Raw genomic sequence first — 25684 nt, forward strand, 5'->3', positions numbered from 1 at the left:
ATCAATGGTACATGACACATGACAAGCTATTCATTTAACACCTGGCACTACTGAAACCTTTATATTTAACAGCAATTTCCCTACGTTTGAAGCCTCATAAAATTATCCCTTATGTTAAATGCTTAGGCCTTTTATATAAAACTCTACACTTATTGGATTGTACATGTGATTAAGTTGAAGACTATATCAATATGTAGTGGGCAGCTAAATCATCTTTGATACTCTTTAATAGTTAACTTGGTATTAGAGCAACCCAATCTTGGAAGCCAAATTGTATAAAAAGCCCTACTTGTTTAATTAATTAAACAGGTGCTTGGTGCTCCCTAGAACACAGTTTGTATCTCATTAATCATAATAGCAACAATGGGCCAAAACTGATAATAGTGAGCATCACCCATTGTGGTACTCACTATTAGAAGAGATTAATCACACTCATTTAATTGCATTTATTGCGGTGGTGATGTTATTGTAACTTTAGGATAGTAAGTAAAAATGCACTCATCTGAGATGGATAAAGAGAATCAAGCTTCCCAAGGAGCGAACACATTGTCCTTATTTTTGCACACACTTGTTTGTTCTTATTTCTTTCAATTTAATTCAAATGTCCTAAAACCAGAAAAAATCACTTCGTACTACAGTCTGGTGATATTCCTCTTCACTTGGAAGTGAGAGGTTTTAGGTTTGAATCTCATGGATGGCGAATTCGATACCAACTTAGGCTACCCATTGTATGGCTCAGCCGAACCCCCCATCCTCTTAATGTAAAAATATCGATGTACTCAAAAAATAAAAGTAAAAAAAAAAAAAAAAAAAAAAAAAAAAAAAAAAAAAAAAAAGAGTCTACAAACATCACTTTTTATTCCAAAATTGAGAAGATAGTGCTATACGGACACCATTTTTTACCTCCCACACAACTTTATTAATATTGGCTTATTCTATTAATACCTCACAAATTGTTGAATAAACCCTATATACTTAAAACACCCCACATTTTCTTTTTCAATTAAAAATTATCTTAATACACCCCACTTACTTCCCCTTAGTACCCTCACACCCCACATTCTCAATATACACCTTACATTTTCTACATGCATCCCATATTTTCTATACACCTCACATTTCTCAAATCTTATAAAGCTTTTAATTTGGACAAAAAATGCCGACTGGAATTTTGGCAAAAGATGCCACTTGGGATTTGATGTCACATCCTGGCCCGGGCCCCCACCACATCCTGGGCTTGACTCTACCGTAGCACGATATTGTCCGCTTTGGGCCCTGACCACGCCCTCACGGTTTTGTTTCTAGGAACTCACGCGAGCAGAACTTCCTAGTGGGTCACCCATCTTGGGATTGCCCTCGCCCGAACTCGCTTAACTTTGGAGTTCTGATGAACTCCGAAGCCAATGAGCTCCCAAAAGGCCTCGTGCTAGTTAGAGATGAGAATATACATATAAGGCCTACAAAATCTACTCCCCTGGCGATGTGGGATGTTACATTTAAAGCATATGTGGGTTGTTTTCAATTCCACCATTAAAACCCATGTTGTTTGTTTTTAATATTTGATAATAATTTTAGGTGTTTAATTCTTGATATAATCCTTGTGATCCATATAAAATGAATATAAATATAGAAACTTGAATAATGCAACAAAAACAAGATTAAATAATTATTGATGTTGCCAAAATCACTAAAACAATAAAAAAAATATGAAGTCTTACCTCATATGAAGCTTCTAAAACATCAATTTCATGTTTCATTCGTCAAAAATAATTTTTCTCAATCAACATGTTTGTAGTTTCATTGGTTAGGGTTTTGTTCAACAATGGAAGGTCGGAGAAGTTTGATAGAGGAAGAAGATAAATAATACGTTAAAAGTGATTTGGGGTGTAATTAGAATTTTTTTTTTTTTTTAAACCTTATAAGGTCAAAATTGCCATTACATATTAGGGTAAATAAGTCAATTAATATTAAATTTTAATGTGGGTTGCATTCAACATTTTGTAGGGTGCTAATATAAAAAGCCTTAACATTTTGCCATTAATATTTTTAAACTAATTGGACCCGACAACCAAAAAATTGAGAAACATGTGTGAGAAGTTAAAGTAAGCATGTGAAATGGGATAAGATTATAATTACAGATTTTTTTTTTTTTTTGAACAAACGATATTATTTACACTAAGGGAAGAGGGTGATCTTAGTCTCACAATCGGTTAACAATAATGTAGTTCAAATTTATTTTTGACGATAATCGAATCTAACACCTCTTACTTATAAGATGGAGATGAGCCAAGATAAAAGTGAGGATGAACCTAACACATCTTAATTAAAAAAGAAAATTTATTCAAATTGAAGGTCAAATAAAGACGAGCCAAGATAAAAGGGAACAAGGCGGGCTCAGAATACTCACTCTCCACTCTACGAGACTCCCAACTCTCAAAACGCTATCCCTTAAGCGGACTAAACGACATGGCGGTGACCACAGGCCTCATCTCCTCCACCTTCTTCTCCGGCGAGACGTCGTCGTTCGTCAGCCTTCCTTTCTCCTCCTCGTCGTCCTCCCTCAGGTTCGCCCCCGCTAACCTGCGTATGGTGCGCATCCCAACCCTTGCCACTGCCTCGAAGCCGGCCACCACCACCCCCCGCGAGCCCCGCGGCATCATGAAGCCTCGCAAAGTCTCGCTCGAGATGCAAGCCCTTGTGGGTGCCCCTGAGATTTCTCGCACCCAAGCTCTGAAGCAGATTTGGGCCCACATTAAGCAGAACAATCTTCAGGTTTACTTTGAATTTTTGTTTTTTGTTTTTTTTTTTTTAAGTTTGCATTTTTTCACTTTGTGGTTGAATTTTTCAAAACCCTTTTGTCCATTTGGGGTTTAATTGGTATAATTATTATTTTTTAGAGAAGACAAGTGTGGATAAGGTTATGTTGGTATGCAATGAATGAAATGTAGGTTTTCTTGTTTTTGTACTGAAATTGCTTGATGTTGTGAATGTGAGTGGATTTTTGTTCGGACAAGGTTACGGTGGCATAGATAAAATGTGGATTTTTAAAAGTTGGTTTGCTTACAATAAGTTTTTCAACCGGTTTAAGCTCAAATTCTTGGATGTCTTGTGCTTGTTTGAACTTGGAATGGACTATCTTGATGTGTATGAGAATTGGGTTTTTATAATTTCTGGATTCGAGAACTCATTTCTGCCGTGTGTTTAGGCGGGTTTATCCTGTCGCTATTTTGTGGGGTTTTATATGTAGGATTTAGGCAATGTTTGAATCGAAAATGAGGAGTGCTGTTATAGCTTAGGTTGGTACTCAGGGTTTCTGGGGTTTGCTATGCTTGTTATCCTGTTTAGATAGTATTGGATAAGGCTGTTCTAATTTGATATGTGAGGAGGTTTATTATTTTATTCTTAAATCTTTCTGTATGTTGTTTTCTGGATGCTTTTATGTTTGTTGGAGTTCAGTGTTTCTAGACTGATAGTTGTGTTAGTTAGCAGCACTTGTGGAAGTTGTTTGAACTTTTGGGTGACTGGAATTATATACTACCTTTACTTTTTCTTTACATACGGTATTTCGTATACTTAAAGTTTTCTTCCGTAGTACTAGTAGGATGGTGGTGTTGCTCGGGTTCAGTTTATATATGTAAAAGAGGTCAATTATTTAATTTTTTCCCCATTTCCATTCTGAATCTGGTGTTTCATGTACTGGTTATACAGTTTAATTCCTTTCTTGTGACTATCTAAAGATTCTAGTGGGGGCTACATATATATATATGGTACTTAGGATTCAAAATAGATGTTTGAATGTTTCCCAAGTTCGTTTAGGGGTGCGATAAAGTGAGTGTACTTGCTTGTCGTTTCGATTCCTATTGTGAACTTTGATTAGGGTTGTATTTGTTTTATTAATGTTAAACTTTCTTATTATCTCCCTGTATGCTGCTTAGAATTTCTACGTTTTGTGTTAACTGCCTTTAAGTTATGCTGACTTTGTCCTTTGATATCATTCTTCTAGGACCCCCAAAACAAGAGGATCATAGTCTGTGATGAGAAGCTGAAGCAGATCTTTGCCGGGAAGGACCGTGTTGGATTTCTTGAGGTTGCTGGATTGATCACCCCACATTTCCTTTGAATGAACCTTATGTCGGAGGAAAGAATTTGGAACTGCAGATCATTTAAGAAGCAAAATGTTTTTGTATGTGGGGGTTGTGTTTTGTTACTGGTGAAAAGTCATGCTTCTGCATTGTGCTTCTCTAAGTGTTTAGTTTTTGTACTTAAGGAACTTTAGCTATAGTTAGAGTTTTGCTTTTGGATTCCTTTTTATGTGGTAGGCTTTCTATATTAAGCAATGTCACTTCTGGGTCTGCATTGCTTAAAAAGCTTTAAATTTTGTGGAACTATTGGGGTCCAAGAGTTTTAATTCATGCTGTTATATTTCCTCATACAGTGGTTAGTACTCGGATAAGGACTTACATGGAATAGAGTTACCACCACGTAGCATTTTGGTCAAATAATGCATTGTCATGTGTAAGATTTTCTCCATGCGATAAAACATTATTGGACAGGGACAGCATGGTGGCAGTGACTGCTCTCCAGTACTTGGGGCAAAATGTGGTTCTATTTGAATTGAAGACTTAAACATGAATCTTTTTTTTCATTGAAATTAACCTCCGTATAAAATTGAAAATAAAAGGAAAGAGGAAACTCCATCCCTTTCCTGAACCCTAAACCTCGCCCAATCATCGGGCCATGGCACTTAAGAGATTGAGATCATCTCTAGATCTCACACTTTCAAGAGAAAGAGAGATGGAGATGAGCCCGACCAACCCAACAATCCAGACCATTCAAGAGAAAGAGAGATGAGGGTGTGATTTTATGTGTGAAGTGGGCAAGTGGGATGAGGCTAATGGGGGGTTGCAAGATTTCCGTCGGCAACTATGTGTGAGATCTGAAGGTGATCTCAATCTCCACTTGAGATAAGGTTCATAAGCAATTATTTCAAGAGTAAATTGTGGTTTGCCCTCGTGACATCTCCTATCCCAAAATCCAAGTCCAATCTCATCCGGCCAGCCAAACGTGCTATGAGAGTGATAGTTTAGAAAGGGGAAGAGAGATGGCTGTCATCCTCCCCCCACACACCACCGCCAACCACAAAAGTATTCTAATCCTCATACTCAAGGATCTCCCAATTTTCATTTAATTTTTTTTATTTAATAGTTTTACAAAAATGTTATTTATCATCTAGTTGTACCATCATTACCATCTCTCTAATAAAGATAGGACCGACATGCGTTGGCCACCGCCCTGATGAATGTCTAAGCGTTTGAAAATTAAGAAAGGGCGCCTACACCTACAGAGGCACCCGCCTAGACTGCTTAGGCACCCATCTAGTCTGCCCAGACTAGCCTAGGTACCCTCTTAGGTTGCGACTCACTTAAACAAAAAATAGATAATTTCATTTTGTATTTTATTTTTTTCAATAAATTTTAAGAGACTTGCTAAATGGTTAAATGAACACACATTATATGTTTGTTCCCCATGTTTTCATTATGTTCCAATACTCCATAATATATATGTCATTCTATTTTGTAGTTTATGATGAAATTATATATATTTTAAGTATAAACATACACTTATTTACACGAAATATAATAGATTTACTTAAATCCGTCTAGTCCCCGCCTAACCGCCTAGGCGCTAGGTCCCAGCCCGCCGCCTAACTAGCGCCTAGCATCTTTTAGAACCTTGTCTCTACCTTAGTTGCCATTTCGTCAAACTATGCTGAAATACTCGCCTTACATGAAGCTACTCAGGAATGCTACTGGTTAATAGCAGTTGTGGGCCATATTCGAAGCACTTGCGATCTTTACCCCATCGTCGATGTCCCTACGACGATTTATGAAGATAACGCAACATGCATTGAACAGCTCAAGAAGGGTTGCATCAAAGGAGAAAACACCAAGAACATTGCGTCGAAGTTTTTCTTCTTACATTGACAACAAGAGCATCATGAGACTGAAGTCACACAAATTCGTCCCAAGACAACCTGGCCGACCTGTTCACCAAATCACTGTCGAAGATGATGTTTCAGAACTTGTTCAAGGAATAGGTATACGTGAACTTTTTGAGTTGAAACAATGTTAGTCCTTTTTGGAATTATGTCAAACTTAGGAGGAGTATCCAAAGTATACTTGCTTGATCTTAATGTACTCTTTTTTCCTACGATTAGGAGCATTTTTCCCTTTGGATTTTTGCTACCTAACGAGGTTTTGACGAGGCATCCATCCTGGGTTGGTCAAATCCCTAATGCACATCCCGTAGATGTTTCATTTGACCTTGCGCTTTCTCACACACTTTTCCTTAGACTACGGGTTTTTGTCCTGCCTCGGGTTTTACCATAGCCATTGGGTTTTTGTGAGACTTAGTTCCATATGCAAGTTCCTTTGTTTGAGACTAACGTGTTCCCATAATCAGTGTCGATAAGTCGATTGTTGTGCTTTGGCCAGTCAGTGTGAGATTTTGATTACAACCTCACCAAAATACGAACCCATAGTTGAACAGAATAAATTAAAAGAAATAAAGACACCAAGAGATTTACGAGGTTCAGCAAAATCGTGCCTACGTCCCTAGAGAGATATTGCTCATTACTATGAGAATAACAAGCACAAGACACACTTAAGTTAAATTGACATAACCCACACCTGAATCCCTTGTACACCCACTCATAGAATTTTCCTAAGAGCTCACTCTACCCCAAGAGTTGCTCACTCACACTCTCACTCTCTGTTTTCTATTCTTTGTGTTCTCCAACAGATGCTTATACAATGCATGAATATTGCCTTCACTTATAGGCATACACCAGCAATTATGCCGGCAACCAAGACCAAGAAAATCTTAAGTTCACATGTCATATTTAACACCCCTTTGCTTTACCTAGCTTATAGAGTGCAACCCTTTTCTCCATTTGCCATTTAATGCATAGAAAAGAAAACATACACAATTGCATGCAAGCAAAAACAAAGTAAAGACTTGCTTTCTTCCAACTTTGCTTGAGATAGTCACCATGTCTTCTCTTGAACGAAGACTTCCATGCCACAACCGAAAGCAAAACACAAATTCACAGATGGATGTTGCCATTTTCTTGTAGCATTCACGAAGTTATACACATGAAAAATTATTGCCAACTCATAAGTATATGAGCCAAACACAACAATCTCCGCCTTGGCAAATATACCATGCAAAAATCCTTGCATCCATCACCAAAGCCTTCATTGGCCTTACTTACCAGCATGCACACCTTGAATCAACTTCGTTGGTTTTATACCGATTCAGTCACTGCCAATGCATGTGCAACTGCTGCAAGCTAAAAATCACCATTTAGCTTCAGATAGGATCTCAACACATCCTTGTCTCCTCCAGCAGGATTTCCCCCTCTTCATTGTCTATAACCTGGAAGATTGTCAGAGTGTCTGTTTTGAGCAACAACTTGTCGAGCCAGACAAAATTCCCCACACTTCCTCTTTCCTCAGTGCCATCTGGTCACCTGTGAATCTTATAGCTCCACCTGCAGCAAAACCCTTGCAACACTGGAGTCTATACATCACAAGGAGAAGTGTTGCTTCAAGTACCTAGAACTCAAAGTCTTCCGCCACAAACCTGCTACAACCCAGCCTTGCAATCGTAGCACAGTGGACCTTTGCCTCCAGAACCGGATATGAACCTGCTGTTTCTCTCAGATCCTCTTTCCAATTTTCTTCCATGATTCCAACCTTGAACAGCTAAAGGAGTCTCGTGCCCACCATCGTCCATGGTCTCTTTTTGTGTGTCATTCCACACCAAAGCAGCCTGCACTGCTCCAAACTTATTGCATCTTTCCATGAAGTAAAGTTTCACAAGGTTTTTGTACGAATCTTTAAGTGAGGTAAGAAGAAAGAGGCCTTTGTCTTCTTCCTCAACATCAACTTTCGCAGTTGATCCAAGCATCCTTGCACATCTTCCATTTCTTCAGGCTTCCATTACTTTCCTCTGCCAAAAGTAAAACCGTCTCTCCCATTAAATTTCTCAACCGAAAATTCCATGGTGAAAAACAAATATGTACCTCTAACGAACCAAAGCCCCCAACGATGCTCTAATACCAATTGTTGGGCTTTGGCCAGTCAGTGCGAGATTATGATTACAACCTCACCAAAATACAATACCACAGTTTAACAGAATAAATTATAGTAAATAAAGACACTGAGATATTTACGAAGTTCTGCAAAATCCTGCCTACGTCCCTAGAAAGATATTGCTTTTCACTATGAGAATAACTAGTGCAAGATATACTTGAGTTAAATTGACATAACCCAAACCCAAATCCTTTGTACACCCACTCACAAAATTTTCCCAAGAGCTCACTCTACCCCAAGAGTATCTCACTCTCACTCTCTGTTTTCGCTCCTCTGTGTTCTCCGCCGAATGCTTATACAATGCATGCATATTGCCTTCACTTAAAGGCATACACCAAGAATTATGCCAACGACCAAGACCAAGAAAATCTTAAGTTCACATGGCATGTTCAACACCCCTTTGTTGTACCTAGCTTATAGAGTGCAACCCTTTTTTCCATTTGCCATTTAATGCATAGAAAAGAAAACATGCACAATTGCATGCAAGCAAACACAAAGTAAAGACTTGCTTGCTTCCAACTTTGCTTGTGGCAGTTACCATGTATTCTCTTGAACGAAGACTTCCACGCCACAACCGAAAGCAAAACACAAAGTCACAAATGGATGCTGCCATTTCCTTGTAGCATTCACAAAGTTATACACATGCAAAATTGTTGCCAACTCATAAGTATATGAGCCAAACACAACATCGACTTCCTCAACTCTACCTGATGACGAATCTACTTGAGTATTTACACACTCAAGGGGGATTGTTTAAATATTATATTAAAGTATGATTGTGTAAATCCTAAATTAGATTTGGTATTAGTTATTATCTCCCTATCATGACTGTATTTCCTTGGAGGATAAGGATTCTTCTCTTTCTTTATTACTGTAAATAAGGGCACTACGTAGGGGGAATAACACACCCTTCTACAACCCTCACTACAACACATTTCTCTCTTTCTCTCTCTTTGCTGCGCCCCTCTCTCTCCCTTGACAGATTAAATAAGCCGCAACATAAGATGGATTGTTAGTGAATATATCATGATGGACATTGGGATGGTAATAAATTGCTACAAGTCTTAGAGGATACTATCGTTAAAAAAAATTGTAGTATACCATTACCTACTCAGGGGAGAGAGATGAGATGACTTGGGGTAAATCTACAACTTGGGTACAGAAACAGATCAAGAACAACCATCCGAGACAGAGTCTTATTGGTAAACCATGAAAACTAAATATCCCCCACAAGATTAAGAATTCGTTTGGAAGTGCTTTTAAAATGACTGAAAGCACAGTTGGTAAAAATGTTTTTGAAATTAATCCTTAGTAAAAATGCAAGTAAATTCTGAAAAATCACTTAAAGTGCTTCCTGGAAGAAGAATATATAACTGGTGCTTCTACTATGATGCTTCTTTCAGAAAGCACTTCAAGTGCTTTTGGAACTAAAAAATATTCTCTAAATACGCTTTTAGTGATTTTGAATGAACTTGTTTATATCTTGTTGTTTTGCTAAGAATGCTTGGTCTATATTAGGCACCTCAACCCAAATGCAAGCTTGAGTATAAATAATATTGTTAATTGACTAAACCAATTACCTGCTAAAGATAATGATAATATGTCCCCTTTAAGTAAAGCTTTGCTTATATGTTAGCAGATCTGGAATGAAAGAAAAAACCCAATATTTAGAAACATTAAAGCTCATCCTGCAAAAGTTCATATGAGGGCTTATGTCATAGGTAAAGAGTATCATTAAGGTAATGTAAAAAATAATTGGAATTAGTTAACCAAGTTCAAAAGATAATAAAATGGATGCCTCCCAAGCCCAAATTACCTAAATATCAATTTTGATGGTTCAGTAATTAATCAAAGAGCTGCAGCTAGTTTTGTCATCCTAGACGACCATAAAAATGCCCTATTGTGGCTGGGACAAGAAGCCTGGGGAAAAATACGTTTTCGGGTTGCATAAGCTATTGGACTTAGAGATACTCTCATTATTGCTCGGAACCGTGGATTTCAGAATGTATTTGTTGAACGTGACTCCAAGTTGGTCATTGATGTTATCGAAGGAAGATCTGGTATTCCATGGACGATCAAGAACAATATCATGGACATCAGAAGTTTGGCCACTATTTTTCAAAGCATCTCATGGAAGCATGTATTTAGGGAGGCTAACTTTCTTGCATGCAATTACTAGTGTAGGATTCAGTAGTCCTAATATTCTTATGTGGGATTTCACTATTCCCTCTATTGCGGTCTAAGCTCTAAACTTTGATTGTGGTGCAACTGGCTGTATTCGGGGTTTTTTTTATTAATTAAGTTTTCTTTTCTTGATAAAAAAAAAAAAAAAAAAACCCTTTTCCAAATGAGTAAAGTTGTACAAAGATAACTAATGGCTAGAGTGAATGGTAAAGGCAATTCAAGTGCCTTTTCCTTAATCTTGTCCTTGCCCTCCTCAAATGAATGGACTTGCTATGAGAGATGAATTGAACTTCAACAAGTACTTAATGCGACTTATATATATATATTGTTATTAGCACTCTAAAAATTTTATTTTACACTCTTCATAAGTGATATTTTTCTTTTTAATTATGGAAAATTTGGAGTGTCAAATGAGATTTTTGGAGTGCTAATAACAATTCCCTAAATAAGTAAATGAAAAACTGCATAACATAACTTTCTTTCTAATCTAAGTATTTATTTTTATTTGTCACTAGTACTACGGTTTAGTGGTATTACTCTTTACATGTACGTCTAAAGACGAATTTGAACCATGTTATTGCTAGCCCATTGTGAGGCTAAGCCAACATTCCTTGCTTTTAGTGTAAATAATAGCATTTAGGGTAAATTACACAAAACCACCTCAACTAGAGGTTGAACCACAATCTCATACCTCATGTTTTAAAAATTACAATGTCATACATTATCTTACGAATTTGTTACAATGTTACACCCCTGTTAACTTTTCTGCTAATTTTTCTGTTAAATGCTGACGTGGCAAATGTGGGCCCATATTTTTGCTGATATGGATGAGTTCGGATCCTCTTTGTAAGGATCTCGGAGATTTGTGAATCGTATTCGTTCATCGTATATCGTGCAGTCAAAAATCATTTTAAATATTTTTATTTAAAAATAAACATAAACAGTACTTGACAAAAATTGATTGCACGATGTACGATGAATGAACACGATTCACGAATCCTCAGGATCCTTACCAAAAGGACCCAAAAAGGATCCTGTTGGGATATAGGGAAAGAGATCCTCTTAAGATCTCTTCCACCAAGGCCAACGGATGAAGTGATTCGGACCTTCCAAATTTCATCCAACGACCCATTTGTTTTGACCCCTTAAAAGTTGTGATAATTTTTGGTAGTTGAAAGAAATTTGGAAGGTCCAGATCACTTGATTCAGTAATCTTAGTGGAAAAGATCTGAAAATGATCTCTTTTCAGGATGTAGATGCAAGTTTAAGCCATGTAGACCAAAAACTAATAAAAAATATTAAAAGGGTTGCGCTCTCTCTCCTCCCCACCTTCCTACTGTGCACAATTTGTACCTCAGTCCTTTTTCTTTCCTCCCATCTTTGTTCTTCATCTTGATCAGCCACAAACAACCAAAAAAAGGGAATTTTTTTTTTTAGGAAAACTAATGAAAATAGTTTAAAAGTTTTTGAGTTTTGACGATAAAGACAAAATAAAAGGTAAAATAAATAGTACTATGATTGATCTTTTAATCTAAAAATATAATTTTTCGTTAAAATAAATAGTATCAGAAACTTTCCATTAAAGTTCTCAATTTTTTTTTTCGTTTATCTCCCAAAATTCCTTTGAAATTAGCCCTTTTGCTTGAAAATGTCACACCACACCTCTCTGCTCTCTCTCTCTCTCTCTAAAAAACTTGATCAAAGAAAAACTCACATCCCAAAATCCGGTTCCGAGCTCCAATGTCTAAGGACCCAGCCCAGACTGACCCGAAAACCATGCCGTTCTTCAAAGTTTTCAAGAAGTACAAGGGTTTGAAGTCGTTGGAGGCTTGGAGCAGTCTTTGAGCGTAATGGATTTTTTCCAGTGTTGCGTGATCCTGTGCATAGAGTTGTGGCCAAAAGGTTTCGATTCCCAGGCTAATCAAAGCGGTTCATGTGGTTGCAGAGTAAAGAGTTAGGCTAGGGCCGGAGGGTCGAGTTTGTGGGAGAAGAGGATGGTGGGTAAGGATGGGCAAAATACTTATGGGTTTGGATAACCGCGGTTATCGTCTATTTAAAGTTCACTATTACAGTTATGGGTAATTGTTTAGACGAACAAATGGTTATAACCATAACCGTTTATTTGTGAAATTTAAATGGGCGGTTATAAGTATTAACCACGGTAATAATGAGTATCCATCGATTATGGATATTACCTGTTGTTATAACGAGTATTTATTTACTCATTTAATTTAATATATGTAAAATTCTATAAAATAAAATAAAATAAAAACCCTAAATTTTCAATCTCTTCGCCAGACTCAGAGTTATGGTAATTAAGTGGTGTTTTATATCAGGTCTGCATATGTTCCATGCCCATATAATGTCGAGACACTTTCTGCTATAATGATAGATTGCTTATCAGAGTGGAATATTGATGGTAAGTTGTCTGCTTTCACAATAGATAACTGCTCTACAAATGATGCCTTGATTGAGGATATAGTGACATATTGCAAGCTTTCACTTGTGTTAAACGGAGTACTATTTCATATGCATTGTTGTGCTCACATACTTAATTTGATAGTTAAAGATGGATTGGATGTGATTAGGGATAGTATTGAAACTATTCGGAATAGTGTTGCATATTGGTCTAGGACAGCAAAAAGAGAGGAAAAATTTGTTGAGATAGCTCAACAAATGAAAATTAAATTCTCTAGGAAGTTAGTCCTTGATTGTAAAACTAGGTGGAACTCGACGTATGTGATGCTTACCACTGCATTGGTATATAAAGATGTATTTCCTCGTTTAAAGCAGTGTGAGCCCTTATATAAAAATGTTCCAAGTGAAGAAGATTGGGCGAAGACTAACATGATTGCTAAAAAGTTGGAGATCTTTCACCAAGTGACTTGAGTTATTTTCTGGGATCAAGTATCCCACATCAAATCTTTATTTTCCAGATGTCTGTCAGATTAGGATTGCAATCTGTAAGTGGCTTGAGTCTGAACATGTTGAAGTTAAGTTAATGGCAACAAAGATGTCAATCAAGTTTGAAAAGTATTGGCATAAAATTTATGGTGCTATGGCAATTGCAGCTATTGTGGATCCAAGGTTCAAGATGAAATTGATCGAGCATTATTTTTCTCTTATTTATAAAGAGAATGCTTCATCAGAAATTGAGAAAGTCTTTGACTTGGCTATTAAGTTGGTGAAAGAGTATGAATTGATCGAGCATTATTTCATATGCATTGAAGCCCATATCTATGCTTCAATCTTCTGAATCTTCTTCTTCGACTGATTTTTCATCACAGTCAAGTGATTTTAGAGTTGGTGATCATTTAACATCTTATGACTAGTTTGTTATAGATTTGCCGATACCATTGGCAATGAACAATCTAACTTAGACCTATATTTGGGAAAGAAAGTCTTGCCTAGGACTCAAGATTTTGATATATTGTCGCGGTGGAAGACAAATGGGATTAAATATCCTACTTTGCATCAAATAGCTAGAGATATTTTGGCTAATCCTGTATCTACAGTAGCTTTGGAGTCTTCATTTAGTACTGATGGTAGGATTATCAGTCCACATCGTAGCCGACTTCATTCAAGCACAGTGGAAGCACTCATGTGTTCTGGAGACTGGTTGTGGAGTCAGATGCGAGGTATTTATTGTAAAATTTCATATAAATTATGTATATGTTCAAAAATTTACTATTTTAGCCTAATTTTAAATTTTACTATTGAACCAGATTCAAACTCTACTCCTCGTTTTGAAGATTCCTCAAGTGATGTGAATGTGGTAAAAACTAATCTTTATTTTTGTTTTTTACTTTGGAGCTATTGGTGATACTAATTCAATTTATGCATATGGGTGTGTGACAAATCATGGATTGTAAATCTTTTGTTTATACATATTGATGAATGGTGATACTAACTCAATTGATTTGGTACTCCTCTTTTGTTTGCCTTATTTTTTTTTCTTCCTGATAACTCAGTGTACAATGTAAACATTTTGTGATCACTTATCTCTGTTGGATTCATGCTAATTGGTGTTGGTGTTCTTAAATGGGATACTAATTCAATTTATACATTTTTTTTTGAAGGCCTCTTTAGGTGACAACGAGTCAATGAGACTTTGTGACTAAACGTTCTAAAGCATTAGTGTTTGAAAGTGTTTAGTTTTGATATATTTTGGAGCTTTGAATCATCTAGTATTCAAGATAATGACTACTTTCTGTTTTTAAAAGCTTTACTTTGTAATCATATGAATTATAATTAAAGACTTGCTTGGGCGTAGCAGAAAAGTATCCTTCACAAACCATTATTTCAATTATTGAAATTGTATGAGTCTTTAAATGATTAAAATAGGGATATGCATGCTAAAATGTACCTATAACGGTGTTTAATTGTTAGAAAACGAAAATTATAGCAAATTTTTCTTTTGTAATTTTCAAGTTGTTAAAAGGAAGAAAAAAAAAACATGTAGACGGGTGAAAAAGGGGTAAATGGGTAAAAAAAGGATAAACGGGTTCAAAAATGGGTAAACGGTTATGGTTAAATGGGTACACTGTTATGGGTATAGTTAACTGTTTATAAACGGTTATGGATATGTGTATAAACATTTATGCAATTATCTAACGATTATGCAGGTATGAATATAAATGGTTATGGGTAAATAACCGCGGTTACCCATCCGCCATAACCGTTGTCCATCCCATTGGTGGGTGTGTTTGAAAAGGATAGAATGGTCCCCACCATCAAATAGAGAGAAAAGAGGTAAGAGATGAGCCACCGTTAAATTGAGAGAAATGAAGGAGTGAGGGGTCTATGGAGAGGATGAGCAAAGAGACCGAGAGAGATGGACTGAGATCAATGAGATCTAGAGAAGGCAGGAGGTGGAGCATGAGATGGTGTTTGAGGGAAGTGAGGATCGAGATTTGGAGTGGTAAGGGAAGCTTTTTGCTAGAAATTGGGGATTAGGGTTCTTGAGAGGATGGTGGATTTTTGGCTGGGGGCACGGGCAGATCATTACCTTTTTTTTATTATTATTATTTTTTAATTCTTTCATTTTTTTTTAATTTTTTTTTAAAATTTCTTTTTATTCCACGTGGAGGATTCAAACCAGCGTGGAGTTCAGTTAGACAAGAAGTGGACCACCATATTTCATGTCATCATTTAACAGAAAAATTAACAAAAATTTGACATTGTAATGAATTCATAAGTTAATGTATGATATTAAAATATTTAAGACATAAGGCATCAAATTATTATGTGAACCAAAGTTAAGACGTTAAAATGTACTTTACCCTAGCGTTTATTAAAAAAAAAAAGAAAAAAAAAAGGTATTTCTTTTCATTTTAACAAAGTCCTCACTCCTCATTCTCCAATCCATGTCCATAAAAGGTTAGCAAAAATATCTTTATTTTTTGTCAAGCAAAAAGAAAATATTACAATTTTGCCTCGAAGATAATCAAGGCCAAAGCCAACAAAATTGTACCAGAAGTCTCACATCAAAACCCAGCCACTAAACCCAAAACCCTCTCACTCCGTCTCCAATGGCAGAGCCAATGACTCTCCCTCTTCTCCTTCCTAACCCACCTCCCTCCTCCAGACCCTTCTTCCAAACCGACCACCCACCACCAACCCTAAAACCCAGCCACTCCCCCACCGCCACCGCCGCTTCCACGTCCTCCACCGCCTCCCATAACCCCTCTCCTCCAAGAGCTCCTTCTCCACCCAAACCCCTCCACCCCACATACCCAACTCCCCACTTCCCCTCCTACCCTCCCTAGAGCTCGCACTCGCATCGGCAGGTCACGCGACTCCAACCGCGGCAAGCCCTGGTCCCAACACCGCCTCTCCTCCCAAGGTCAGCATATCCTCCACTCCTTTCTCGACCCACAGTTCGATTCCTCCGAATTAGGTGGGAAGCTTGTTGGTTTAGTTGAATTGCATAGGGATGAATTTGGGTCGAGCTTGGACTCTCTGGCTTTGGATTTACTGGGTATTGTTAAAGGTTTAAGCTTTCATAAGAGATTTGACTTGGCTATTAGTGTTTTCGAGTGGTTTAAGAAACGTGAGGATTGCGATTTGGTTTTGAATGGCTCTGTTGTTGCTGTGATTATTAGTATTCTGGGGAAAATGGGTCGGGTTTCGAATGCAACTTCGTTGTTTCAGAATTTGCACAATGAAGGCTTTTCTCTTGATGTTTATGCTTATATTTCTCTGATTACTGCTTGTGCTAGTAATGGGAGGTATCGGGAGGCGGTTTCAGTGTTTAAGAAAATGGAGGAAAGGGTTGTAGGCCGACTTTGATAACTTACAATGTGATTTTGAATGTGTATGGGAAAATGGGTATGCCTTGGGCATAAGATTAGAGCTCTTGTGGAGGATATGAAGAGTTCTGGGATTGCCCCGGATTCTTATACTTATAATAGGCTTATTACTTGTTGTCGGCGCGGGTCTTTGTATTTGGAGGCTGCTGAGGTTTTTCAGGAGATGAAAACAGCCGGGTTTGTACCTGATAAGGTTACGTATAATGCGCTGTTGGATGTATATGGGAAGTCTCGGTGGACAAAGGAAGCAATGGAGGTGTTGAAAGATATGGAGTTCAATGGGTTTTCTGCGAGCATTGTGTCTTATAATTCGTTGATACCGGCTTATGCAAGAGATGGTTTGCTGGAGGAGGCAACAGCCTTGAAAACCCAGATGGTGGAGAAAGGGATTAAACCCGATGTTTTTACCTTCACCCTTTTGTCAGGATATGAGAAGGCTGGTAAGGATGAGCTGGCAATGAGGGTTTTTGAGGAGATGAAAAGTTTTGGTTGCAAACCAAACATTTGTACCTTTAACGCCCTTATTAAGATGCATGTAACAGGGGAAATTTTGCTGAAATGATGAAAGTTTTTGAAGAGATCAAGATATGCAAGTGCACCCCAGAACTACTTGGAACACACTTTTGGCAGTGTTTGGCCAAAATGGGATGGACATGGAAGTTTTGGGAGTGTTCAGGGAGATGAAGAGAGCAGGGTTTGTACCCGAGAGGGATACTTTCAACACTCTAATCAGTGCATACAGCCGGTGCGGTTCTTTCGACCAAGCTATGGCTGTGTATAAGAGAATGCTAGAAGCTGGTGTTACTCCAGACCTCTCCTCCTATAATGCTGTTTTGGCAGCACTGGCGCGAGGTGGGTTGGCAACAGTCTGAGAAAATGCTTACGGAAATGCAGAATGGTCACTGCAGACCCAACGAGCTTGCATATAGTTCTCTGCTCCACGCTTATGCCAATGGCAAGGAAATTGAGCACATTCATATTCTTGCTGAAGAAATATACTCTGGTGTAATTGAACCCCACGTTGTTCTCTTGAAGACACTTGTTCTCGTCTTTAGTAAGAGTGACCTTTTGATGGAAACAGAACATGCCTTCTTGGAACTGAGAAAAAAAGGGTTTTCACCTAACTTAACTACCTTGAATGCGATGCTGTCAATATATGGCCGGAGGCAGGTCTTTTCGAAGACATTTGAGATTTTGAAATTTATGAATGAGATGGGGTATACTCCTAGCTTGACAACCTACAATAGTATGATGTATATGTACAGCCGCTTAGAAGATTACGAGAAATCAGAACAGTTTTTGAGGGAGATTATTGAGAAGGGTATAAAACGTGATATAATTTCATACAACAGTCTCATTTTCGCCTATTGTAGAAATGTTCGTATGAGAGAGGCTTCACGGATATCCTCAGAAACGAGGGACGCTGGGATTTCTCCAGATGTAATCACTCACAACACCTTTGTGCCAAGTTATGCAGCTGATTCACTGTTCGAGGAAGCTATTGATGTGGTCCGCTACATGATTAAGAACGGCTGCAAACCAAACCAGAACACGTACAACTCCATTGTAGACTGGTACTGTAAGCAGAATCGACGGGACAATGGAATTAAGTTTGTCAATAACCTTCTCAATCTTAATCCGCATATTTCCAAGGGGGAGGATTCCAGATTGCTAGACCGTATCAAAAATAAGTGGTCATAGTTAGTTTTTCCTCTATGAATGGGGTTGCTGCTCAATTGGCATAGTTTTAGTGTCGAACACTTATATACATCAAGTTGTTCATTACCATTTGCTATGCTCATGTTATATATATATTTTGTTCGGGCATGGAGACGAGGAGGATGTAATCTCGTTGTACATGATTTTGTTGTTTCTCCGAAAGGCTAGTGTACCGGAGAAAATTAACCTATATATTAGTTCCATTTCAAGTTATATGGCCTGCAGCGTATGTTGTATCGATGAGCTGAGATGAAGCAGTGGGATGCTCGGTAACTTTTGAGGTATGTACAATTAACTCTTCCTTATCAACCAAACTTGCCAGTAACTGCAGCAGCTTTGTTAACTTTGATAGTTAAGTTGTGAAAATTTCAGTGCTGTAACAATCTTTTGTATGATCAAAGGTTAAACTTTTCTATATGGGGTTTTAGAGTTTTATCCAAGCTTATAATTAAACCTTGTAAAACGAATCTTATACCATCAATTACAAGTCTAATAATGTATCTTCCTTATCATTTGCTTTCTTATCTGTTTATTAGCCAGTATTAAGTTTTGAGCGATGTTATTTGTATCACATTTATTGATGACATTGCTTAGGTGAGTTTTGATGAATAAGATGCTTTCTTTCAAGTAATATGTAGATATGGTTGCCCTTGGAATTGCAGGTAATCATGCATATGACTTCATCCTGTGCATAATTGCCTACAATTTGGCCCATTGCCTACAATTTGGCCCATTGCTTTGGTGAGAAAATGAGTGAAGAATAAGGCCCCGTTTGGTATTACCTTTTTACGTAAAAACTGCTTTATTTTAAAGTTGAGCAATAAAAAAGTGAGATAAAATTAAAATATCTGGCTATTTAAAAAAAAAAAAAATGTTCTTCCAATAGCAACTTTTAAAAGCAGCATGTTGATTGTTTTAATAAAAGACAGAGTTGAGCCTTTAATGAATATTTCCAATTCTCGTAATATCCTTATTTGTTTTTAAAAATTTACATTGTTTAACCTTCTATACTCACTGTATCTCTTGGTGAACAAAGTGATTGCTACCACCTACTAGTACAAATACTAACTTTACATCATCACTGCCATTACAACCACCACCACCACCACTGCCGATATTGTTGCCGCCACTATTGCCATCACCACCATAAACTACAGTTGCCACCATTGCCACCACAACAACAAACACAACCGCTACTCTTACCACTATTGTTACCTCACTCTAACCACCACACCTTATTATTGGCACCACCACCATACCCTACCTTTATAGCTGCCATCACCACTAGCACCACATCACCACCACTGCCCTTACCATTGCTATCATCACAACCACACCCACTACCAAGTCAAATTTTGTCATTATATACAATTACATCACTTTTACATTAAAATTCCCAAACGTTTTTACACTACTTTTTATGCTTACCACTTTTGAAAATACAGTTTATCAAGCGCTAATTGCTTCATTTACAACTGATTATTCTTAAAGCACAGCAAACGCAGTTAAAAAAACGCAGCAATTCCAAACTGGCTAGTAGAATTTTTATTCGACATGATTAGGAATACACCATAAAACAAATAGCACATACCTGTATTTGATTCACAGTATCTCTAATATGGCTTGTATGAAAAATACGAGACTAGCTACAAGCAATTGTTCGTTGCTCAATGATACTAGAATCATCCATAAATTTGGATTAGTCTACCGTATGTACTTTGTTCCGATTAATTACAATTCGTAGATAAGATGCAGCCGAAACATTTCTTGAACGAGTTCATAAAGGGAAAAAATAAATGCACATTTTTTAAAACTTTCACATACTTGTTTAATCTTCTCATTTGTTTTTGTTTAATTTGATAAATCTGATGATTAGAAATAATTAAAAAAAAAAAGAGTAAATTGCCGATTCTCTTCTCCAAACTTTCACATAGCTTTCGATTCTCCTTCCTCCAATTTTATTGGAAAATTAAGGATTCGAACTAATTTTTTAGCCAATTTCTCCTCTACGGTGAGTTTTTCATATATTTCATCGAAATTTCAGGTAAATTAGAAGCATGTGCACAACATATGACAATTCTTTGTGGGAAGAAACGTCATTCAGCAAGCCCTTCGCACGATATACCCTCTTCAATCGCATATTTGCAGAGTCCCCCCTTAGATATCTAGGGTTTTCATGCGATTTGCAAGGTGGGTGTTCACCGAAAATTGGGCACAATTGACGTTGCCTTTGTCGATTTCATAGTTAGTTGATGGTGGATTCGACAAAATCAATGCAAAAAGTTTTGAGAGTTGAAGATGCCCCTGGAGGTGCGAAACGGGGGGAATCGTCCAAAGTATTGCAAGTATATTTTATCCCTTTTGTAATTGTTTGTTTAATAGGTAGATGCCGACTTTACATGATTTTTTTTTTCTCTTCTATAGCTTTGTACGAGATTTCTTTTTGGTTTTCAAATGGTAGTCAAATGTATATGTGGTCTTAAAGAAATTATGACTTGATGTGATCTCGTTTTTTCGAGATGATTTTTTGTGGCCTTACTTTTCAGTAATGTTCGTTGTGGTTGTCTGTATTTCTCTGTTGCTGGTATAGTTTATTATAACAAATCTGTATTGGTAGCTCTTGTGCGCTTGGCGGTTGTATGTTAGCTCTTGTGGTTGTCGTTTAGGGGTTTCCTCTTATTTGTCTATTTGTGTAATTCACTTCAGATCAATTTATTGGTCATTGAAGCTATGTACCCAATGACACCCTTGTAATGGTTCGTGTTGATTAATGAAATGCACTATCGTTTCCTGTCAATAAAAAAAAAAAAAAAAAAAAATTTATGTCCATATCTGCGCATTGGTTCAAAGTAAATTGTTTGAGATGTATTGTAATGGGATCTCAAGATGACTGAGGTCTCATTTTTATTTAAATTGCAATAAATTATTGTTAACATCATTGATTTACTTCAGGGTTTAGGAGGTAAGCAAGATCAAGGTGAAACTCAATCTCAAGTTCCAATTCAAGCACGATGTCAAGGACGACCTAAATGTGTGAGGGTACGACACTGCAAGGCAACGAAGTTACGAATAAGTTCTTCAGAAATGAAAATGGGTTTAGGTACAAGTTCCCAGCTAAACGAGGAAGGTCATGGAAAGTGTAGTTGATTTCAACATGTCATGTGTGTTTTGAATAGAACATTTGTGCTCTTGTTTTGATAACTAAAACCTTATTTTGCTTGTGTGTTGGTTGAGTGGAATGCCCATATTCTGTAATTGAGATTTTATAGGTTATATGCCTTATGGATGTTGAAATCTCTTTTGTTTTCCAACTTCTTAATGTTCATTTTGCGGAATTGTATTGGAACTATTATGACATTATGAAAAGTTGTAATTATCATGAGCATTTTTTTAGAAGTATTATGAACATGTTTCTTATATTAATGCACTGCTTTGGAGATAATAATACCATGAGTATTTGTTCATATTATTATTTGTTAGAGAAGAAAAAAAAGATGGTAGTAGTTCTTGCTCCAAGAAAAAGAATAATTTAGCTACATATGAAGACATAACACCATGTGTCATTTCTCATGCCATAGCATGTGTTGATTGAAAAGGAGGGAAAAATGAAATTGAGGAAAGGAATTAGCAGGAAAAAATTAAGGAAAAGTTTTGTTTTTGTTTTATTTTCAGTTTTTTAATTGTTTTTAAGAGTGAAATGACTTAACTACACTCACATGTTGTGCACATGCTTTAATTTAACGGAAATATGGATGTAATATATGAAAAACTAACGATAGGGGGAAATCAGCTAAAAAAAATTTTAGTTTGAGTCCTTAATTTTCCAACAGAAAAATTCAGGGAAAAATTGAAAGCTAAGTGAAGGTTTAGAGTAGAAATCGGCAGCTTACTAAAAAAGATTAAACACAATAACAGGGGGGGGCGTTGAGGGTGTGAAGGTGCAATGGCACAAGGCTTCAAATTCCTTAAGGACCCCAAAATTTTGGTCGTCCTATATTATATGAGTATAAATTTTCTATAAAAAAATTATTAGTTGAAAAGAAAAATCATCATCATATAGCTTTATCTGTATTACAATTAATTAAGTGGAGCTTATACTTAGTAGGCTTTTTAGTCAAAATGGTCATTAAGATTTGCATAACTTCTCACTTTAGTCTCTAAGATTTGAAATCAATAGAAGTAGTTCCTGAGTTTGTCAACCATCAATCATTTTGGTCATTGGATGAAAAATCTTTATTAAATAAGGCTAAAATGATAAAAATACCCTCTTTTTTTTTTAAATTCATTTGGCCCATTGTTTATTAAATTGATGGTATTTTCGTCATTTTGGTCCTTATTTAATATAAATTTTCATTGAATGACCAAAATGATTGATAGTGGACAAAATCAGGAATCACTTCTATTGATTTCAAATCTTAGGGACCAAAGTGAAGAGTTTTGCAAATCTTAGAGGATATTTTGGCTAAAAAGCCTACTTAATATATTAATTTTCCACTTTTCTATAGCAATAAAAAAAACTTGTATATTACATTCTTCCACTTTTCTTTATCAATAAAAAACTAACTTGTATGTTACTTTCTTCCACAAACACAAATGTCTTTTTGCATCTTTCTTTTAGTCGTGCTCCAGTTTTCATGGATGAACCCTCATGGTAGTTGCAGATTATTAAATTAGTAAGAGTAAGATACTGATTTCAAATGAGTTTGGATATTGGTTATAGAATTCTGTATGAATGTATTGTTTAAAAAATACTTTTAAAGAGGACCTTTTTATTAAATCGCACTTAAGCCTCCAAAATATCAGAAACGATCCTGCTCAAGGCCAAAGTGTGAGCCCTGACAGCCTCAAATCCAGACGCACGTAAAACGTGTCAATTGTCCACCGAACTGATATGACAACAAACCAATCCCAAAACCAAAATAAGGATAAATCATTAGCCAAAGAATTAAGGAAAAGACTCCCATCTCCCAAATATATGCGAACAAGAATTCCTCAGTTCCTACAGCAAACCGGAAAATTTGATGTGAAAGTGATGAGTAAATTCAGGTAAAGGGAAAATATTTTGCGTGGTATATAATATAGGTGGACGAAATGGTTAATATTTCATAGACTGAAGGTACAAAATCAATAATTTGATACACTTGCTATACCATGATGGATTGGCCACACGAGAAGATACACACTCGTGATGTTAAACAGGTAGCCATGCAAAACAAGTTCAATTGTGACCTGTTGTTGCAGTAGCCAGTATGTATTCTTCAAATCCTTGGATGTCCAATTATATCAGAGTTTGGAAAGCAGTAAAGCCAGCTGCTCATCAGAGACCTTAACTTCAATGCATGCTCCCAATGATGCAGCAAGTCTTGCAGCTAACTGATGCTTACACTGGACAACAAGAAGCATAACAAAAAATAAGAACGCTTTCGTACTTTTTTCGTATTTTATTTTCAGAGGAACTTCAGAATGGATGAGCAAGTTTGGATCCCCCTCCCCATAGTTTAGATTAATTAGAACAACGCTCGAATCGATCAAAAATTGGATGAGCAAGAGAGGAATCTCACTCACACAAAGCTGCTCTCCTCTGTTCACAATGTCATAGAAGAATGAATAACAAGCACAATACTGCTCAGCAAAACACAAGTACTCCTCCTTCCTCTGCGATTCTCCGACGACCTAACCACACAACGTAAATTGAGAATTGGGATGTCATTTTTCACTTCACGTCAAATAAATTTACAATCATTTAGCCCGAATGAACATGATTCATATTCCAGATTTGATTTCCATGAATGACAAAGTTTCTTAATCTTTTTGGCTAAACAAGAACATAACAAATAATTTTCTGCCCAAATTCAAGCAATGTTCATCCAAATTCCAAATTTTCAGATAAAATTTAGCCCAAATTTCAACAAATTTTCATCCGAAATTGTGTCCAAGCTACTAAATCCAGTTGAAAACAAGTTTGCAAAACAAACCCAGAGTTTGATTTGATCAAAAATTTCAAACCTGAAAGATGGAACGACCACTGGGCTCACCCAAAACCCTCTTCACACCTCTCTGATCCACTATCCTTGTTGCTCTCTCCAAGTTCTTCCCAAACAAGAAATGCAGGCTGAAGCTTTCCCAGCAACCAAACACTCAATAACACAATTGGAACAATTAATTCAAACGAAATTAAAAGGAAATTTGAAATGGGATGAGTGGAGACTAACACGGAGAGCTGATCGTCGGTGACTGAACGAGTTGATTCAATCGCCTTCCACACTGCCTCTGCAACCAAGCTACTTGAATTGCTCATCTCTCACCTTTTCACTCTCCACAAAAGAGGGGTTTGATGGTAGAGTTGCTTGAGCAAGGTCAAGAAGTAGGGTTTGTAGCACCTGAATCTGAATGGGTTCCCTAGAGAATGTTTGACTGGAGCTACTGGCAGTCTGTGGGGATGAAGCATCCTTTCCACACGAATGAACATTTTCCACTATTTTTTAACGAGGGCAGATTTCGCTTGTGAATTTTATCAAGTTATTGTTGTGAAAAAACTAAAACTTGTTTCACTCTTATCAGATTATGAATGTAATTATGTAAATCATATTATATTTGATATATCTTTTAGATTAGCTATTGGCTTACTTATTTTCTGTCAATCAAATTCTTTTAAAATAAATTAAGTTATTTGAAACGACCATGAAACATGAAGACATTCTTTATGATGCATGAACCTCTACATTTATATTTTCTTTTCGATATATATATATATATATATATATATATATATATTGTATATGTTCATATAATTGTCAATATATATATTCGTGTTCATGCATTACGTAATTATAAAATCGCTATTTGGAATTTGTGGGTCAAAAGAATCGAAAGAAAATATAAACAATTTTGGGTTTTTCCAAACCCTAGAATTCGAGAAAAAAAAATTCTAGGAATTCGTGCCTAAGATGTGAGCAAAGCAGTGCTGGCATAGACGGTAGCCCCTTTTGGGCACAGTTGTGCACGGAACCCAAAGCCCACTTACCTGGGCTTCTCTCCTTGTCGGTCTCGGCCCGCATACTAGCAAGCTTTTTGCTTTGGTGGGCTTCCTCTTGACCCACCTTCAATCAGCCTCCAGCAGCTGACTGGGCTTGTCCTCCAAATTTTTTCCTTGGCCCTCGTTGTAGCAGCAAGCTTGCTGCTGTGGATTTTTTTTTTCTTTTCCCTCGGCCCGTGACTGCAGCAAACCTACAAGCTTGTTTTTGCATGTTTTAGGCAGCCTCACACAAGGCCAACCCACAGCCTGCAGGCGTTAGGCTTTGCAGATTTGACAAC

General features: G+C 36.9%; 2 protein-coding genes and 1 pseudogene across 3 annotated transcripts; 2 read left to right on the top strand and 1 right to left on the bottom strand.

Annotated features, from left to right (window-relative positions):
- Positions 1-2451: 2451 nt before the first annotated feature.
- On the top strand, positions 2452-4430 carry LOC103937505. Its single transcript, XM_009347452.3, has 2 exons — positions 2452-2772; positions 4004-4430. Exons 1-2 carry the CDS (start codon positions 2467-2469, stop codon positions 4118-4120), a joined length of 423 nt encoding a protein of 140 aa, XP_009345727.1. The 5' UTR covers positions 2452-2466; the 3' UTR covers positions 4121-4430.
- An 11274-nt stretch (positions 4431-15704) lies between these two features.
- LOC125473470 lies at positions 15705-18882 on the top strand (annotated as a pseudogene).
- A 4567-nt stretch (positions 18883-23449) lies between these two features.
- Positions 23450-24873, bottom strand: LOC125473469 (zinc finger SWIM domain-containing protein 7-like). 2 transcript variants are annotated; one of them, XM_048576294.1, is made up of 4 exons: positions 24583-24873; positions 24377-24488; positions 23936-24043; positions 23450-23755 (listed from the first exon to the last, which is right to left on the bottom strand). In XM_048576294.1, exons 1-4 carry the CDS (start codon positions 24666-24668, stop codon positions 23654-23656), a joined length of 408 nt encoding a protein of 135 aa, XP_048432251.1. In that variant the 5' UTR covers positions 24669-24873; the 3' UTR covers positions 23450-23653. The 2 variants fall into 2 exon arrangements, with proteins under 2 accessions (XP_048432251.1, XP_048432252.1); XM_048576295.1 differs by having other exon boundaries at positions 24377-24482; positions 24583-24872.
- Positions 24874-25684: the final 811 nt, after the last annotated feature.

This window comes from the organism of the source record quoted next, unplaced genomic scaffold (assembly GCF_019419815.1).
Source record: "Pyrus x bretschneideri cultivar Hongxiangsu unplaced genomic scaffold, Pyrus_bretschneideri_v1 Contig89, whole genome shotgun sequence".
Taxonomy (NCBI): Eukaryota; Viridiplantae; Streptophyta; class Magnoliopsida; order Rosales; family Rosaceae; genus Pyrus; species Pyrus x bretschneideri.

Bases quoted from the DNA above. Each gene is read 5' to 3' on its own strand.
- LOC125473469 (XM_048576294.1), bottom strand. From the start codon at position 24,668: ATGAGCAATTCAAGTAGCTTGGTTGCAGAGGCAGTGTGGAAGGCGATT. The intron at 24,044-24,376 runs GTTTGAAATTTT...TTGTGTGGTTAG, and splicing joins GTGGTCGTTCCATCTTTCAG to GTCGTCGGAGAATCGCAGAG. The intron at 23,756-23,935 runs GTGAGTGAGATT...CTTGTTGTCCAG, and splicing joins ACAGAGGAGAGCAGCTTTGT to TGTAAGCATCAGTTAGCTGC.
- LOC103937505 (XM_009347452.3), top strand. From the start codon at position 2,467: ATGGCGGTGACCACAGGCCTCATCTCCTCCACCTTCTTCTCCGGCGAG. The intron at 2,773-4,003 runs GTTTACTTTGAA...TCATTCTTCTAG, and splicing joins TTAAGCAGAACAATCTTCAG to GACCCCCAAAACAAGAGGAT.